Consider the following 19,710-nt stretch of genomic DNA (forward strand, 5'->3'; position numbering starts at 1 on the left):
ATTGCATAGCTGTTCAAGTTGCATAATTTTCTTTCCAGGGCATCCAAACATGGGTGGGCCAATGCAGAGAATGACTCCTCCAAGAGGAATGGTTCCTTTAGGACCACAGGTACCTTCCATGGATATATATCTCTTTTTATTGACAGGATCTGTACTTATACTATATTATTCTGGCTTTCTGTGAGTTGAAGATAGAATGTGCCAGGACCTGTTCTTCTAATCCCATTTTAAAATAAATTTTATCTCTTTTATATAATTAATTCTGAGTTGCAGCTGTACAAAGTCTCAAATTCAAGAATAAGTTTTTTTAATTAACAGTTGAAATTAAAACTTACTTAAGTAACTTGCTTATTTCAGAAAAGTTATGCTTGTCCCCCAGACAGTGTATGTTATAACTAAAGGATTTGTAAAGGAGATCAAGGACTGAGTAGGTGTTTCCTACCTTATCCTTCCTTATCCTCCCAACCTAATTGATTGCACTGTTTAGGAGGGAAGAATTAATCTAATACAATTAAGTTAGTCAAACTCTTTGTAGTAAAAAATCCCAAAAATATTCTTTAAAGATTTTTCTTCATCCACTATTGATCTAGATTTTTGTTGAGTGCCAGAAAGATTTTAATGTAAAATTTGAAGTTCATGCTGCCGTTTCTCCTCCTTATCAATCATAAGGATGTCTCTAGCTCTGTTTCAAGGAGCGAAGCAACCTTGAATTGCAAGAATCAGCCTGCTGCCTTGCTGCACAGGCAGTAAATGGGAAACCCTTAGTGTGCTGGTATAGAAATGCTTATATCAAGTACAACATTTATATGCTTGTTTCCCAACTGATATAAACTATTACCAGTAGAAATGCTTTGCTGCCTATATGATTGTGTCATATACTTATGTCAATATAAACCATGACTGTAAACAATTTTTTTCAGTTTAAACACATACATAGTGTGACTTAAGTCCTCCAAAACCAGAAAAGTTACCTCAGATTTATATTTTATGATTCTAGATTGTTTCAAACTAAATAACTTGAAGCAAAAAGTGGTATACAGTTGTAAATGCTTGAGTCTTTGAAAAGCTCCAAAGGCTTTGGTTCAGGCTTTTTCAAGCTGCAGTTATGCCAGCTGAACAGGCTGCTACCTATGATCTGTGACTGGCTACTTATTCCAAGTCCCTCATATCTGCTGGTGAGCTTCTCACATGCTCCCTAATGCATTCTAGTCAAAAACAATTGGGTTATCTTAAATATTTAAAAAATAAGTCTTGGCTAATCTGGCTCATTTTGACCACCAGAAGTTAGGGAGCACTTTTATGAACAACTCAACTACCAGATAAACAGTGGAGATAGTGACTTTGATTAAAAAGTTGTAAGGAACAAATTAGTGCAATAACTTCTGCAGAGAGCATCGCTGCAGCTGAAGTAACCTACATATCAGTAGCCTTAATGAAAAACATTTTATCACCAAGAAGTACATTTGAGTAGAATTCTTTTAGCCCTGCAGGATTCCATAAAGATCTTTAACCCAGGTCCACACAAATGATTCTTGAACTAAAGAGGGGAGATACCAGACAGACCAAATAAGGAGAATGGCTCAGCCCTCTAAATCAAGATGTGAAAATGAAATAAAATGGATACGGAACTACCGTTTTGTTACAGTAAGACCGTGTCCTCTTCCAGATCCAGTAGTGCTGACTGAAGATGTTACTGTGCCTAGCTGCTTTGGCTACCCTCCAGTTATTGCCTTACACTTCTGACAGAGGAGTTCTTACTGTGAGCATCCTCTAATCTATGTCAAGCAAAATTTTCTGGGATAACTCAGGTTAAACAGGTGGCTTGAGTTAATCTGGCTGACTTTTGCCTGAGCATGCCCAACAATCAGTTTTCCAGCACTACAAAAAAAGGCAGGAATGAGTAGTGCTTGATGACTAGCCTCTATGAATAATACTATCTTCAGATGGCACAGTTGGATCTAGAAGAAGACATCAGTTTGCAGCCTTTGGACCTATTATTGCAAACCAGCTATTTATGGGACGCTTTTGGGAGTTTCTAATAATGAAGGAAATTATAAGTGTGGGGTTTTTGTTTGCAGCAACAGAACATCCTCTCGTAGTTCTAGATCAGTTCTAGGTAACTGATATGTCTCGTATCACTCAATGTATATACAGCACTAGAGGAATACTTTGAATCGCATTGTTGGATTTCTCCCAGGTCTTCTTGACTTCATTTTGACATGGATTTGTGAATCTGACCAATATAGAGAACACTCATAAACTTGATTCATATAGTTTATAGTATAATATATGTAGTTCATACTGTAAGTAGAGCATATTAGTTCTAGTATAGGAAAACAGCAACAATGATTTAGGATTTTTTTAAAGTAAATCATTTCCCCCCCTCTTCAAAGTGCACAGCTGTTCATTTTAGAGAATACGCTATTATCCATTCCTTTGGAGTATCAGAAAAAATTAGCAGGATTAACAGAGATTACAGAGTGAATTATGCTTGTGAGGTGAGATAGATTGCTCTGCATTTATTTAAATAAAAATAAATATAATTTAGTTTTTCATATAAATTGTACAGTTGCTAGGTTTTTGCCATAATATTATCAAAGCACAAACTCTGATTTTATAGGCCTTGGGCAATATGTTTATTGGCATTGTTATGACATTTATTAGCGTATTAAATAATTTTCATATTAGTTACCTTAGATTTATTAGAATAGACTGACTGACTAGAAGATAAATGTAATGATTATTTTACACGTTGTAAAAGTGATATCGTGGTGTAATTTCATACAAGCATTTATTGATACACTGTTCATTAACAAAATCTAATTAAAAATAACTTTATATAAATTTTATAATGTAGAAATCTCAGAACAGTCCAGTTTTCTTATTTTGACTGAGCTCCCTTGGTATAAAAGTTCAATACATTATAAAACCTGCCCCTCATTGGCCATTGACTTGATCTCTATATGTGTAAATAATTCCTCCTGAAACAACTGACATTTTAAGTATTCTTAGTATGTTTATATTGTTTGAGTAGTACATGTAATTCTTTTTCCTTGGGGATAGCAATATTATTTTTTTAAGTCAGCAATGGAAACTCCTGAGAGAATGAATTACATTGGCCTATCTAGTCAGCAGTTATGTAAGGATATCATTAACCTGCTGTCCTTTCTTTCCCCCTCCTCTTTGGTTTTGTTTTTTTGTTTTGTGGTAGTCTGACCCTTGGTTATCATTGCAGAACTATGGAGGTGCAATGAGACCCCCGCTGAATGCTTTAGGTGGTCCAGGGATGCCTGGAATGAACATGTAAGCATAATAATAAAATCTTATAATATTTAGAAAAAAACATTATTTCATTGTAGAAGTAACATTTGATAAATGTAAGACAAGGGAGAACATGTTTGGTTAGTAAACATGCTTTGATGGACAATAACTGCAATTAAAAAAAGTGAACCTACAGCAATTCTTCTGCACACATCTCTTACAGGCTCTTTTGCTTTCCTTCCAAGTCTGTACAAATACTGAGTTTCTTTTACAGGTCAAAATTAAAATATTGGGAATATTTTGTCACTATAGTCACTGATATTTGCTTGTATGCATTTTTTAATTACATTGTTTTCCTTTTTTTTTCTGATTATTTTGCCAAGAATAGTACAAGTATGCTTCTTTTCTGCAAAATACATACATTATTTTAGCAAAAAAAAACATTTTCTATAACTATTTATAAAAAGGACACGTATTTAAAAAAAAGAGTGTGGATGATTCTTCCTCTGTTGCTGTTTTTATTTCTGTAACTACATTTATTTCCACTCTAACTGGATAGAACAGTATTACAGATATAAGTTCTTCAGTATTTCTGTGTACTTCTCAGGCTGGTTTGTCATTTAGTGTAAATTGACTGAGTTCAGTTAAGCTATATGAATTTATTCTAGGTGTTGATTTGGTCATTGAAATGCATTATTCCTTTTACACCTGTAGAAACACACACTCTTCCTAAGCATGTAGAAAAATTTCAGATGTGAAATTACTGTATCTACAGTAGACTAGATTTAAACTAAGGATTTTAGCATAGCAAATAGCCCCAAATGAGAAAACTTCTGCACTTATGATAAATGTTTTGCTCACAAAGAAATGTTTCTATGATTAGCAAGCCTGGGAAAAAATAAGGTGCTCCTTGCATTATTTAGATTTCTCTCTTAAGAGATTCAGAAATTTTAAGGGACTGTTATAATTACATTCAACATAACACAGGCCAGAGATTATCAAGTGATTCTTGTATCTTGGCCCTACCTCTACATAAGTTACTACACTGTATTTTAACCAGCGTTTTGCAATCCCTGGGTTGGCACAGAAGGGATATCAAGACAGTAAAATGATATTACAGTCTAAAGCAGAGAACATTTTATTTTCTTACTCCTTTTATACCTTTGTCTTTCAAGAATGAGTTTGCAGCAGATTGACACAAAAAACACAGTCAAGATTTATATATGCTTGTTATCATTATATCATAGATACTAATTTTTACTCTTATTTTTAAGTTTTATTTTATGTTTATAGGAAACATAAGCAAGAGAGGATAATTTTCATTTCAAATAAAGTTACCAACCTGAAAAAGTAAAAGAGGTACTGAGTTTTAGAAAAATATCTAATCCAACATATCCTTGATTTATTCTGATTTCCAGATAAAACTTGAAGCAAATAAAATCTAAAGTTGGTTGTTACTCTATTATAGACAGCATATATTGGACTCAAGACAATTCTAGGAACCTTCCCAAGGGTAGGCATTTCTTCTTTTAAATAGAATTGATGTAGAAAAAATATTTAGATATTTGACATTCAGTGCGAGTATATAAGGAGTACATAGATTGTCCTCAGAAGGAGATTTTATGATAAGAAAAGGAAATACAACTTTCTAAAATAAAATGTTCTATAACTAAAATTCAGGATAGGTAAGAAATTTTGAGGATAGTTATCCACATAAATCAGTATTTACATAAAAAAGATTGGCAAATGGGTTCCTGGATGAAAAAAAGAACTCCTCCTCTGCCAGAAAAAAGAATATGGTTATGGGTTGAAATACTAATATTTCATTATTGCAGTATTTAAGAAGCACATTTCATCTTGTGTTGAGTCAGTAAATGTACATATCCCCTTCAACAGAACATACAAGTTCAAAGAAAAATGCTCTTCCCACATCACTGAATTAAAAGAACATGTTCTGTTGAAGGGGATACCATGAACTGCAGTCCTTTACTCTGGGAACTCATGAGCTTTGAGGCAGTGTATAATTCCTTCTGAGAGCAACATTATATAAAGCAGTAATTATGAAGTAGGTAACCATAGTTATCTCTATGTCTGTCAATCAGGCATATGCTGCACTCCTTTACATTTCTTACAAACTCATCTTTACTCCAGTTCAGCTGAAAGTGGGAACAGAATACTGTTTCTTGTTTTTGAACAAGACTTCACACTGTCCCTTGCCATATAATGCATGTTAAAGGCTTAAGAGAGTCCAAAGTACTAATGCTGGAATATTATGCTGTAGCATATATTGATCTGTGTTATATGCTGAATCACAGACCTTTGTAAGGAGTTCCATTATTGCATGCCTTCTACGTGAATAATTTTTTAGAACTTTTTTTTTACTGTCAAACAATATTTTTTCCTCTTTCAAATGGAGTAACATACACTGTGGTTTGGGTTTCTTTTAACTGTATTTCCAGGACATCAGTTTGATTTCTTACTGTAAAGTTTTGCTGTCAAATTTGTCCGAAATCTGATAGTACTGAAGTCCTTATACTGTGAAATCTTAGTAAAGACTTGTCTGATCAATTCCAATATTCAAAATCAGTCAGAGTGCATCTAAGGATAACCCATGGGCAGTAGCAATAAATGGACCCAAATGTGTTAGAATTCATACTTTGTACATCAAATAAATTGTAAGGGATAATATAATGCTAAGAAATATCAGTGTAAGTCGCATAGTACTTGCATTTCTATGTAAGATAACTTCCCTATTGCCTTATGTATAGTGTGTATTCGTTTACATTTGTCTTCACATAGACATATCTTTTTCTTACATTAAAATTTTCCTGTGTTGTATTCAATGTTTTTGGATTTCTGGCTATGTTAAAATATAAAAATGTGTACTCTACAAAAACAGTTGTCAATTTAAAATCCAGCTTTTTCTCCCATGAAAGCTCAAAAGGAAGCTCTTATGGTTAAGAGCAAAATATCTGCCAAATATAATTTTATATTTTTCTGGATGAAAAAGTATCCTTTATTGTTAAAAATGGCAACGACCAGTCTGAGAGGTCATAGACAGTATTTCAGTCCAAGAGCATATACATCATAAATTTAGTTGTATTAGGTGCATGTGGCAAGGTTTCAGTAGAGGGAGGGGAGCTGCGGAGGGGGACTGCAGGGGTGGCCTCTGTGGGAAGAGGTCAGGGGCTGCCCTGTGCTGGACGTGGCCAGTTCCAGCTGGCTCTGCAACAACCCCACTTCAGGCCACAGCTGAGCCCATCAGTGGAATTGGTGGTGCCTCTGTGAAAACATATTTAAGAAAGGGCTAAAACACCACACAGCTGGAGGGAGGGAGGGAGGGGGGAGAGAAGGAGAAGGAGAAGGAGAAGGAGAAGGAGAAGGAGAAGGAGAAGGAGAAGGAGAAGGAGAAGGAGGGGGGGAGGGGGAGGGGGAGGGGGAAAGAAGAAGAAAGTAGAAGAAGAAAGACTGAGAAACAGCAAAGGGAACACCAAGGTAAGAGAAGAAGGAAGGGGAGGATGTGCTCCATGGCACCAGAGCAGATATCTACCCTGCAGCCTGTAGAGGACCCCAAACCAGAGCAGGTGGATATTTCCTGAAGGAATCGTGTCCTGTGGAGAACTCACGCTGGAGCTGGGGAAAAGTATGAGGAGGAAGGAGCGGCACAGAGAAACTGTCATGTACTGACCGTAGCCCCCACTCCCAATTCCCCATCCCCTGCACCACTTGGGTGGGAGGATAGAGGACTCAGGAAGAAAGGAGTGAAGTTTGAGCCTGGGAAAGGGGGGGAGGTGTTGTTTTAATTTTTGTCTTTGTTTCTCACTACCCGAATCTATTTTGATTGGCAATAAATTAAATTAATTTTCCCAAGTTGAATATATTTTTCCCATGACAGTAACTGGTAAGCAATCTCCCTGTCTGTATCTCGACCCAAGTGCTTTTTCATACTATTTGAAGCAAATACACAAGCAAATTGATGCTCAGCCAGTTTTTATTGCCGAACATGACATTATATGACGTGGAACATCCCTTTGACCAATTCGGGTCAGCTGTCCTGGCTATGTCCCCTCCCAACTGCTTGCCTACCCCCAGCCTACCTTCTGGGGGGCAGAGTGGGAAGAAAAAGAGAAAGACTTGATGCTGTGTAAGCAGTGTTCAGCAATAACCAGAAGATTGTTGTGTTATCAACACTGTTTTAGCCACAAATGCAAAGCAGGGCACAATACGGGCTACTATGAAGAAAGTTAACTCCATCCTGGCCAGACCCAGTACACACACAAAGACCCTCTCCCACATTTCTGTCTTTCCAACCTTCCAAAAATAATGCCAGCAGCTGTATTGGGTGTACATGGCAAGGTTTTGGTAGTGGGGGGGGGCTGCAGAGGTGGCCTCTGTGGGAAGTGGTCAGGGGCTGCCCCATGCTGGACACGGCTGGTTCCAACCAGCTCCACAATGGCCCCACTGCAGGCCAAAGCTGATTTAATCAGCAAAGCCTGTGGCACCTCTGCGAAAATATATTTAAGAAAGGGCAAAAATGCCACAGACAGAGCACAAGAGGGAACAAAAAGAGTGAGAAACAGAAAAGGGAACACCAAGGTCAGAGCTCCATGTTGGAGCAGATGTCCACACTGCAACCTGTGGAGGACCCACACCAGAGCAGATGGATATTCCTAAAGAAACTGCAGCCTGTGGAGAACCCATGCTGGAGCAGATTTTTCTGAAGGAGTTCACCCTGTGGAGAACCCACACCAGAGCAGAGGAAATGTGAGAAGGAAGGAGTGGCAAAGAGAAACCATTATGTTCTGACTGTAGCCCTCAATCTCCCATCCCCACTGTGCTGCTTGGGTAGGGCAGGTAGAGGAGTCTGGAGTGAAGGAGTGAAGTTGAACCTGGGAAAGGGGGGAGGAAAGGTGGTGTTTTAATATTTGCCTTTTTGTTTCTCACTACCCAAATCAGTATCTATTTTAATTGTCAATAAATTAAGTTAAATTTCCCCAAGTCAAGTCTGTTTTGCTCACTACAGTAATTAGTAAGCAGTCTCCCTGTCTTATCTTACCCACAATCTTTCTCTTTCCTGTTCTTCCTATTTTCTCCCCGTCCTGCTGAGGAGGGGGAGTGAGTGAGTGAGCAGCTGGGTAGGAGCTTGGCTGTTAGCCAAGGCTAACCCACCACAGCAGCATAAAATGAAATGATTCACTTAATTTTTACTTTATTTCAGTTGATTGATTTAGCCAAATTCTTTATAGTTTTATCAACAATGCAACAAAAAATAAGAGAGTTTCAATATTAAAAACCCAAGGCAACATATATACTTAATAGGTTTTAGTTCTGCAAAACTTTAAAATAGATAGAAAACTTCCTTAACTCATTTATAAAGCCTACTTTTTGTGCTGTATTTAAATAATTTTCCCATGTCTAGTAAGCTGTGGTGGCTAATGTTGCTTTTCTAAAGCCCATGAGGCCAAAGTGCCATTTTAAATGCAGAAATTTTGTCATCTGCTCTGCCTTTATGTTTTCAGGGCCTTCAAAAAGTCATTTTATCTTATTTTTAAATAAATAGGAGTGATAATGCTGCCAGGAATAACTGTAGTTATTCATATGTTATGACTGTAAACATTGAGATTTTTACCTTCCATATGGTTTAGTTCCCTCAAGACTTTGAAAGTAAGAAGCCTAACCACCAAGCTACTCTGAGATAAGATTAAGAAAGTTAATATAACAGCAAGAATTGTGAGAAAAACCTGCTCTGTCAGGAAAGGAGTTTTTTCCTTTTTCCTTTCCCTCATTTTGCTTTTAGTATCTGTCTGATGTTTAGTCTGAGTTAGCTTTATCAAAGACTTCTTTTGCCTGTTGTATTCTTCTCCCACCTGCTAGGAAATTGCCACTTAATCATAAATATACCATTTGGGCAAAGTGTAATAAAAGAATGTCTGAAAAGTCTGAAATTTCCATTTTGCCTGCTGTATGGTAAATTTCATGTTTATGTGCTTTCTGTGGAGATAATGTAGCCTAAGTCAAGTAGCAAGCTAATTTTAGATATATATCTAAATATATGCTTAAAATGTATGTATAAATGGCATGTTTGAAATTTTTAATATAGAAAATATATAAATATATCCCTATATAAATATAGTTGCTATTCTTCTTAGATATGTATTACAGCAAATGGCTTGTCTTTCTAAAAAATAGTTTTAATCAAAACATTTATGAGGAACTAGCATTACTTTTATTAATGAAACCTTACTATACTTGCAGTATTCTAGACCCATACTCAATAAATGTTTGCTATGGTCTTTCAGGAAGGTATTTAATTATGTAAGCAAGAGTACATTTCTATGGCTGAAATTGCACTTACAGTTTAGTACCTTTCTGCTTTGGACTATATTGTAAATAGACTTTTGCGGAATGTGTGATACATCCTCCAAATATTTTTTAAAATGTGAACAAAGTACAAAGAAAAACATTCCTCATGAGAACTTAAAGAATTTTGCAACTTATATTTTACTCTCTCTAAAACTTCTGTGCCACAATAAAACATTATCTCTATATGTAACATAGAATTAAATTCTTCCTGAACAAGAAGAAAGCACTATAAGAGGCACAATTTTGAAGCGTCTTTCAAATTGTTCCATTGAGGACATGATAGGGGAATATCTGATGCTTCCTAAATCTGCAAGTGTTCTGACACTGATGCAAAACTATATAATCTCCACTATAGCCTCTGGCAGTGTGGCTACTGATGAAAGACTTCTTATGATACAGTTCTAGCAGGCAGTGTCCTGAAAAGGCCATAGAATGAGTTAGAAACTGAAATGTCTTAAATGTAAATGGGAAGGTTCCAATAATAAATAAATTATCTTTAATTATCTCATAAACTGATTAAATGAAGAAGGTAGTGCAAAAATGATAATTTTGCTATACCATTATAATTCGGTGCAGTTATGGTTTATAATCACACTTTATTACAATTTAAAAAGCTATATCCTAACTTAATCTGGGAACGGATTACTTGAAAACATTTGCTTCCTCATAATTGGTCAGAAGCTGGGGATCGTTTTGTTTCTCATCTTTCATCTTCTTTTACAGGGGTCCAGGTGGTGGTAGACCTTGGCCAAACCCAACCAGTGCCAATTCTGTAAGTAAACTTTTAAATATATTAGACATCATCTTATATTAAGGGAGTTGTTTTTCATCAACACACCAAACCACAGGAAACAAAATCTACTTTATTCAACAAATAGAATATTGCATGCTTTATATTTTTTCCCATTATATTATGTTCCTTTTAACCCTAATGCAGAGTAGGTACAGTGAGGACCATGTCTTAACAGAGAACTCACTGACCATTTTTGACTGCAAACATCCAGCTCTGTTCATAATTACACAACAGCTCTACATCAGTTACAGAACTTCCTTAACAAAAAAGTTTTCCTGGAGTATATTTAAGATATATTTTAGCTTCCTTTAGTGCAAGTAAGCAGAGTTAGGTCAATACTATCTGGCTAGCAAGCTCTACAGAAATCATAGTTTGAGAAGATTTATCCTAACGTGCACTTACATATTTTACGTAACAAAAGCACATTTACTCCTGTTAACTAGGGAACATAGAATCATAGAGCATATGCTTGTAAGACATCAGCATTTGCAGTTGGATAAGATGGGTCTGGCTTGACAGATGGTATTGGTTCTTTTTGTATTTCTCAGTTTTAATTTTTTATTTCTACTGAATTACAATTAGGAAAAAAAAAGAGCTGAAACTCTTCCTCTGTTTATTTTTGCATGCACTCAACTAAAACGGCCATTAGGGTATTTTTCGACTCATAGCTGAAACATTTCCACTCTATGAAATTAATTGCAAAGTCCAGTACTAGATACATTTGTAAAAATTAGTTGGCTGACAAGTTCTCTACAACCATGGAAAATTCTTATTCTACAAAATAATTTTGTCATTTCTCAATTGAGTTTCTTAAGTAAGTCTTACCTCATCCTCCTATAATGGTATTGCTCCCTGCTCCTTCAGAGACAATCATCACAAAGACTATTTCATAAAAAAGAAAAACGGATTATTTGCAGGCAACTGTTTCTCTCCAAATATCCTCTGTAACAAATACCAAAATTTAATTCGAAAGTAAATTAGGACACTGTCCTTTTAAGAAAAAAAGAAAGAATAATGCAAAGAAATAAAATGAGTATCTTCTTGGCTGAAAGAAATGGAGAGAGATGCTTTTCCTTTTATGGTCTGGATTTTAATCAAGATTCAGTACATACAAGAATATAGAAATTTAGTCTCTGTTCAGTATGACCCTGAAGTCCTGTTGACTTAAATGCAAGTATGTGCTACTTATGCTTAGAACTTTATAAAGCATATTACATTAATAATCTTTCAGCTGAACCTTTTACAAGTTTGTAGATCTTTACAGAGCTTATTGTGCCTCCCACACTATGAATCAGAAGATTCTTGTGATAGACACAAGGACTGGCATTGGTACTAGAGTTTGTAACTTGATATCTTACAAGAGTGATGTTGGCTGTTCAACATGTGTGCATCACTTCGTATGAAATAATAGAGAATAGATATCAGATCTCAACTTGCATATATTTAAGTATGTGAATTATGTTATTCCTGTTGATTTCAGTACAGTGGGTCCCAGGAGACAGTAATCTTAAACATAAATATTTTGATTTGAAGTATTTGGTATTAAATTCTGTTTATGACTATATTGTGAGTTTTAGTCTTGAACATAGAATAAGTTGTTAATTAGAAAAGGTGCTGTGTGTTTGTTAACAATAGCATTTTCCCATAATCTTTAACTTTGTCTTTAAAATTAATTATACAAATATGCTTTAACATATGACTGTCAACAAATGTAGGTATGGATACCATCTCTCTGCAGAAGAAATTACTGTTTTGTTTCTGTTGATATTACAGATACCTTATTCTTCAGCATCTCCTGGGAACTATGTAGTAAGTACAGTTATGCATTTGCTCATTAAAATAGATGTTACATTTTATTTAAGCAAAGAAATCACTGTCCACATGAAGAACCCTTGTGTGTTGGTTGAGAACTGAACATCTGATCTGCAGTTAGCTGTTTTGTCTGCCATCTGTGGTGCATATGTTGATATTCATTACTAGAATCATTATCAGTCTGCTCTAAATTGCCCTGAGTACTATGTTTTATTTCAGCATATGTTTCCATAACCAACAAAATATATTGTCTTCAATAATAAGGGACAGCTTCTTTGGTGATACAATATTGTGCATGAATTTCTGAACTTCTTCAGGAAAAAAAGCATTTGAAGAATTAGATTTTATCTCCCCAAAGATGTATAAATGTGTCTTTATAGCTAAAATTTTAAAGGATATTTTTATTATTATATTACCTTCTAGAGACTTGAAAACTTTTTTCCCTCCATATTCTGTTTTGGTTTTATTTCACAAATGTTGTCTTAATTTATTATGGATTAGTTGGTATTGTTTTTTCTTAGTATTAACTGTCATTCAACCCCAGGTGACATGTGTTGCACAAATCCTTTGTGCAGCACAACACAGACCTGAAGGCCGAGCTGTACGTGCAGCAAGGCGCAGCACAGTGCTGCACAGTGCAGGCCTGGGGCTACCCAGGTTAACTGTTATGTGGATCACTAACTCCTCAACGTACAGTGGTCTCCCGGTCAGGATTACTACATTCCACCCCTTGATCCATATGCAGTTTACCTTTCTTAAATGTATTATAAGTTACAGATTATATTAGTAAGCAGTTCAGCTAACAGAAAGTTTCTAGTCACTACGAATAATAATAGTACAAGGATAATGACAAGTAAAACAAATACTGGTTGTGAAAATAACTGTAGAACAGCAATATTAGGGCTAGGACTACTGAAGATCTCCTGCCATCGGGCTCCACCCCTCCTCCCACGTCCTGTAAGACAATGGTGGTGCAAATTTCACCAAACAGTCCAGTTACTTGTGTAGTAGACAGGAAGGAGCTTTAGTGCAGCCAGTGGGCAGGGGCATCCAACACTTCATGTTTGTTGATACGTGGCATGCAGCAAACAAAAGCAGTAGTGTGAGGCTCCACATAGAAGTTCTGCATGAGATAAATCAAAGGCATTATTTTATGTACAGCATATGTTGAGGCACTTAATGAGGTGTGTTTGCCTGCTCCTCTAGGATTAGGTACATGGCCTCTGGTCCCTTTGCCAGGATCTCTGCAGGGATGAATTTCCCTTGACGAGTCTGGTACATGCAGTTGCCTCTGACTCGCAGTGAGTCATGAGACTCTGTCAGCATCTCAGATTGTACCTCACAGTGCTGGTGATCTATTAGAAGCTGGCATGAGGTATAAGCATTGGAAGTATGCTTTATTATTCAAATTCATTACAGCTCATTGTAGCACTGTTGGCCAGTTGCGCAGAGTGTTAGAGGAAGAGCATATGTAACTGTTCCTTCAGTAAAGCATTGGTCTGCTTGACTAGACCAGCTCCCCTGGGATGATGGGGCATGTGGTATAGCCAGTGCACTTTGTGCTCGGCAGCCCAATGTTGAACCTTTTGGCCTGTAAAATGAGACCGATTGTCCGACTGGATCCAGGTGGGTGGGCCTATCCCCTGGCTAAGTAATCACAGGCCTTTCAGTGTCCCTTTCTGGTCAGCATGTGTAACTGGGGACACAGCAACATAGTATATGTGTCAACCATTACCAATATGTACTGTAACTGCTCTGCTTTTGGTAAGGGCCTGATGTAATCTATTTGCCAGGTATAGCCAGGGACAGGGCCTTGTTGAATCTCCCCATAAGGCAACTTTTTATCTTTCAATACCTTATAGACTGCACACCACTGCACTAGCTCCTGAATAGCTTCCCAGGTACATGGGTGGCCTCAACTTTGGGTCCATCTGTATGTACCATCAACACCCAGGTGCCCAGATTTTTCATGGGCCCATTTACCAAGGGCTTCCTCATCAGGTAATAGAGCATCAGGGGATGGGATATCAGGAGGTAAAGTAGCACTATTAATTTGAGCTAATCGATCAACTGTGGCATTGTGCTCCCACCCCTCCCTGACACCCCGGGTGACATGGACATCAACATGTTGAACCCACAGGTTCAAATTCACACATTTCTGGGCTGTTTCCATAAGTCCTGGCCCCACAATGTTTTCCTGTGTATTGTCCAGTTGTCTGCTTGCTGCTTACTAACCCATGCAGTTAATCCTTTATATGCCACCCAGGAATTGATATATATGCATAGCTCAGGACTGGGGGGTCTCTTCTAATATGAGCACAGCCATTAGTTCCGCATACTGACTGCTACCCCCCTTGCCTTGCCAAGTCAAAGAGATTTGCTTGGCAGAATTAAAGGTGGCAGTCTTCCACCACCTCTCCCCCTTAACATATCTTGCTGATCCATCTATGAACCAGGCACACCGTCACTGCTCAGGAGTGAGGTGTTTGTATGGTGGGGCTTCCTGAGCCCAGGCAGGGGGTAGTGGCTCCAAACTAGGTTGAGATACAGTTGTCAGTTCTAGTTGGGCTATTTTTTCCTGCAAGGCACTGATTTTGTGGGGACCTGGCTTTGCCTGCATGGGAATATACCATTTCCCTTTTACAGTGCTGGACTGTTGTGCATTTCCAATTCTATAGTTGGTATCATTAGACAAAACCCACTGCAATATAGGCAAGCCCACGTTCAGAGTAACAGTCTCTCCCCCAGTGACTCGATCAGTTTCTACTAAAGCGCAATATGCAGCCAGTAGTTGTTTTTCAAAAGGCATGTAGTTCTGTGTGGGGGGAGGGGGAGACGACGTGACCAGAAGCTAAGCGGGATTCGCCTCCCTTCACCTTTTTGCCACAAGCTCCAATGTGCTAGCAATATAATCTCCTGAAACTAGGACTTCTAGCTCAAAAGGTTTGTGACGTTGCTTCGGGCCCAGTGCAACAGCACAGGAAACAGCGTGCTTAGCTGGTTTGAAAGCTCTTTTTTCATCTTCCCCCCCATACAAACGGGTTCCTCTTTCTTGCTACATTATGCAGGGGTCTTAAAATCTGTGCTGTGTGGGATAAACTGGCCAGTACCCCAGTAATCCTACAAAGCGCTACACATCAACCTTGCTTTGGGGCTCAGCTATATGAAGTACTGTTTGTTTTGCAGCTTCAGGCATAATCCAGCAGGGTCCTTGCCAGATGAAGCCTAAAAATTTTACTTCAGCTGTTGGCCCTTGTGCTTTTTGTGGATTGACTTCCCAACCATGCCCCCTCATGGTGTCCACGATGCTGCTCAGTGCCTCTCCAACATCCTGCTCCATAGGTCCAGTCAGCAGGATGCCATCAATGTAATGGAACAGTTGACACTGGGGGCAGGTTGTGCTCCTCCAAGTGCTGAGCCACAATCCCGTGACAAATCGTGGAGCTATGCAGATATCCCTGAGGCAGCACTGTAAAGGTGTACTGCTGGCCTTCCCAGGAAAAGGCAAGGTGTTCCTGTGACTCTTCAGCAATAGGAATGCTGAAGAAGGCATTCGCCAAGTCAATAACAGCATGTCAGACACTTGCCTTGGCTTCCAGTGGCTCGAATAGGGTGAATATGTCCGGCACGACCGCAGCCATGAGAGGGGCAGCTTTGTTCAAAAGCCGGTAAACCACAGTCATATGACAGGACCCATCTGGTTTCTTTGCAGGCCAAATAGGGTTATTAAAAGGTGAATGTGTCTGTCTGATAACTCCAGCTTCTAACAAGTACCTCACCTTCCCAGGTGCCCGTACACAACAGGTATGAGGCGCTGGAATTGGATGGGCAGACAAGCGATGATGCAGATGCAGGTCCTTCTGGGATGGAGGGGTCGTCTAGGCAGTCTCCCCCCCGCATCACAACCACCCATGTCAAAAAAAAGAAGGGTAGTTGTCATAGGTGACTCCCTTCTGAGGGGAACGGAGGGCCCCATATGCCAACTGGACCCATCCCATAGGGAAGTCTGGTGCCTCCCTGGGGCAAGGATGAGAAACGTTACCAGGAAGCTCCCTAGGCTGGTAAAATCATCTGATTATTATCCACTATTGGTTCTCCATATCAACAGCAAAGAGATAACAAAGAAAAATCCTAAGTCAAACAAAGGGGATTTCAGAGCCTTGGGGCGGTTAGTTGAAGGATCAGGTGTTCAGGTGGTGTTCTCTTCGATCCTTCTGGTAGCAGGGAAGAACAATGTATGGAACAGGCAGACCCAGATAATCAACACGTGGCTACGAGGCTGGTGTCATCGGCGGAACTTTGGGTTCTTCAGTCATGGGATGGTCTATTCATCCCCAGGTCTACTGACATCCAATGGGATGCACCTCTCTCAGAAGGGGAAAAGGGGTTTTGCCCAGGAGCTAGCAGGGCTGACTGATTGATAGAGCTTTAAACTAGATTGGAAGGGGGAAAGGGACAATACCTGGCTAGTCAGCAATGAGCAATGGGATGGCAAGCCAAAGTTCAAGGAGCTGAGTGCTAGTGAGATTCCTCAGGCTGCTCCACGAGGCAACAGGCACAATGAACCACACTTGAAGTGTTTTTACACAAATGCACGTAGCCTGAGGAACAAGCAAGAGGAGCTAGATGCCTTGGCCCAGCCCCAGAGATATGACGTCATAGGCATAAGCGAAATTAGGTGGGATGAGTCCTGTGACTGGTGTGCCACGATGGATGGTTACAGGCTCTTCAAGAGGGATAGGCAGGGCAGGCGAGGCAGCGGGGTGGCACTGTATGTAGTGGAGGGGCTGGAATGCATGGAGCTAGCAGTGGGCGATGGCACAGTTGAGAGCCTCTGGGTAAGGATTAAGGGACAGACAAATAAAGCGGATGTCGTTGTGGGAGTCTACTATAGTCCACCCAGCCAGGAAGATGACATTGATGAGTTATTCTTTAAGGAACTAAGGGATGCTTCCAAGTCATCTGCCCTTGTCCTTATGGGGGACTTCAACTTGCCAGATGTCAACTGGGAATACCACACAGCTGGTACAAGCAGGTCCAGAAGATTCCTAAACCATCTGGATGATAACTTCTTCGTACAGGTACTAAGGGAACCGACCAGGAAAGGTGCCTTCCTCGATTTGCTGCTTACTGACAGAGAGGGTCTCGTGGGTGAAGTGGCGATTGGTGGCTGCCTTGGCCACAGCGACCACGAAGCAGTCAAGTTTAAACTCTATGGTAACAGGAGGAAAAGGCAGGCCAGAAATAACATTGGCCTGTTACTTGACGAGCATTGTCACCTCACAAATAGGGACATAGACAAAGCAGAGATGTTTAATGCTTTCTTCGCCTCGGTCTTCGCCTGGGCTAGAGAACCATGACTGTGAGAACGACAAACTCCCAACCAACCCCAAACTTGTGCAGGATTTGCTGCTCCAGCTGGATCCCTATAAGTCAATGGGGCCCAATGGGATTCATCCGAGGGTACTGAAAGAGCTGGCTGATGTCATAGCAAGACCTCTCTCAATGATTTTTCAGTGCTCTTGGGAATCTGGGGAGGTCCCAGTTGACTGGAAGCTGGCAAATGTTGTCCCAATCTTCAAGAAGAGCAACAGGGATGACCCCGGTAACTACAAGCCTATCAGTGTCACCTCTGTGCCTGGCAAAATCATGGAGAAGATTATTCTGGGAGTTATTGAAAAACACCTGAAAGACAATGCAGTCATTGGTCCCAGCCAGCACAGGTTCATGAGGGGAAAGTCCTGCTTGACCAACTTGATTTCCTTCTATGACAAGGTTACCCACCTAGTTGACCAAGGGAAGCCAGTCGATGTAATCTTTTGGGGTTTCAGTAAAGCCTTCGATACTCTCTCTCACAGTATCCTCCTGGACAAAATGTCCAGCATACAGCTGGATAAACACATAATGCAATGGGTGAGCAATTGGCTGATGGGTCAGGCTCAAAGGGATATAGTAAATGGGGTTACATTGTGCTGGCGACCAGTCACTAGCGGGGTTCCGCAGGGATCCATCTTGGGGCCAGTGCTCTTCAATATCTTCATAAATGACTTGGATGCAGGACTGGAAGGTTTGTTATCAAAGTTTGCCAATGACACAAAACTGGGAGGAGCCGTTGACACTCTCGAGGGCAGAGAGGCCCTGCAGAGAGATCTGGACAAATTAGAGAGCTGGGCAATCACCAACCGTATGAAGTTTAACAAGGGCAAGTGCCAGATTTTGCACCTGGGACATGGCAACCCTGGATGTACATACAGACAGGGGAACAAGAGGCTGGAGAGCAGCCCCGCGGAGAGGGATCTGGGGGTTCTGGTCAATGGCAAGTTGAACACGAGCCAACAGTGTGCCCTGGCGGCCAAGAAGGCCAACCGTTTCCTGGGGTGCATGAAGCACTGTATTGCTAGCTGGACAAGGGAGGCTAATTGTCCCACTCTACTCTGCACTGGTGTGGCCTCATCTTGAGGACTGTGTGCAGTTTTGGGTGCCACAGTACAAAAAGGATATGAAGCTACTGGAGAGTGTCCAGAGGAGAGCCACGAAGATGGTGAAGGTTTTAGAGGGAAGCTGTACGAGGAGCGGCTGAAGACACTTGGTCTGTTCAGCCTGGAGAAGAGGAGACTGAGGGGAGACCTCATCGCAGTCTACAGCTTCCTCACAAGGGAAGGAGGAGGGGCAGGTACTGATCTCTCCTCCCTGACCACCAATGATAGGACCCGAGGGAATGTCAGGAAGATATGCCAGGGGAGGTTTAGGTTGGACATTAGGAAAAGGTTCTTCACCCAGAGGGTGGTGGAGCACTGGAACAGGCTCCCCCGGGAGGTAGTCATGGCACCAAGCCTGACAACATTCAAGAAGCAATTGGACAATGCCCTCAGACATATGGTGTGAATTTTGGGGTTGTCCTATGCAGGGACAGGAGTTGGACTCGATGATCCTTGTGGGTCCCTTCCAACTCAGGATATTCTATGATTCTATGAAGTGTTTAATTGTTTGAGAAATTTCAGCATGCCTCCCAGGCAACCAGTATTGTTTTAAGGCTATAGGATGGGGCGAGGGGTTAGCACTATGGGGGAAGTCACAATCCTCCCTACCATAAGTGCCCAGATCCGAGCTGATTGGATACCAAAAGAATATCTTCCCCCAGTGGTATAAAAGGTCTTGCCTGCTAATAGATTGTGCCCTATGATATATTCGGGCACTCTTGTAATCCATACTTGAGCCAAAAATGATGGGTATCCTTCTAATTGCAAGATCAGAGAAACTTGTTGAGGCGGCTCTTCTCCCCTCCCTCTGAATACATTAATATTCATCAGTTTATTCTTGGGGTAATGGGATGGATTTCCATGAATTAGGGTTACTTCTGCCCCAGTATCCAGCAGGGCCATAACCCATTGCTTATTATGCCAGCTCCAATGTATTACAAGCAGAATGTGTGGGCAGTGGTCCCCCCAGCTAGCTCCCTTTATTATCTGTACTGGAGAGGG

At 40.1% G+C, this 19,710-nt stretch overlaps 1 protein-coding gene across 7 annotated transcripts in view; it reads left to right on the forward strand.

Moving 5' to 3' along the window:
• The window catches only part of LOC148054193 (single-stranded DNA-binding protein 2-like), a 250,001-nt gene that overhangs the window by 203,967 nt on the left and 26,324 nt on the right, over positions 1-19,710 (forward strand). For 4 of the 7 annotated variants that reach the window (XM_087770638.1, XM_087770641.1, XM_087770636.1 and 1 more), the window contains 4 exons: positions 39-109; positions 3,212-3,303; positions 10,348-10,396; positions 12,191-12,226. In XM_087770638.1, coding sequence (XP_087626764.1) covers positions 39-109; positions 3,212-3,303; positions 10,348-10,396; positions 12,191-12,226 — 248 coding nt within the window. The remainder of the gene's footprint in view (positions 1-38; positions 110-3,211; positions 3,304-10,347; positions 10,397-12,190; positions 12,227-19,710) is intronic. The other 3 variants (XM_087770637.1, XM_087770639.1, XM_087770642.1) reach the window with 1 other exon arrangement.

The sequence above is a fragment of the Nipponia nippon genome, unplaced genomic scaffold, assembly GCF_047370975.1.
Source record: "Nipponia nippon isolate SJK-2023a ecotype South Korea unplaced genomic scaffold, ASM4737097v1 scaffold_33, whole genome shotgun sequence".
NCBI lineage: Eukaryota > Metazoa > Chordata > Aves > Pelecaniformes > Threskiornithidae > Nipponia > Nipponia nippon.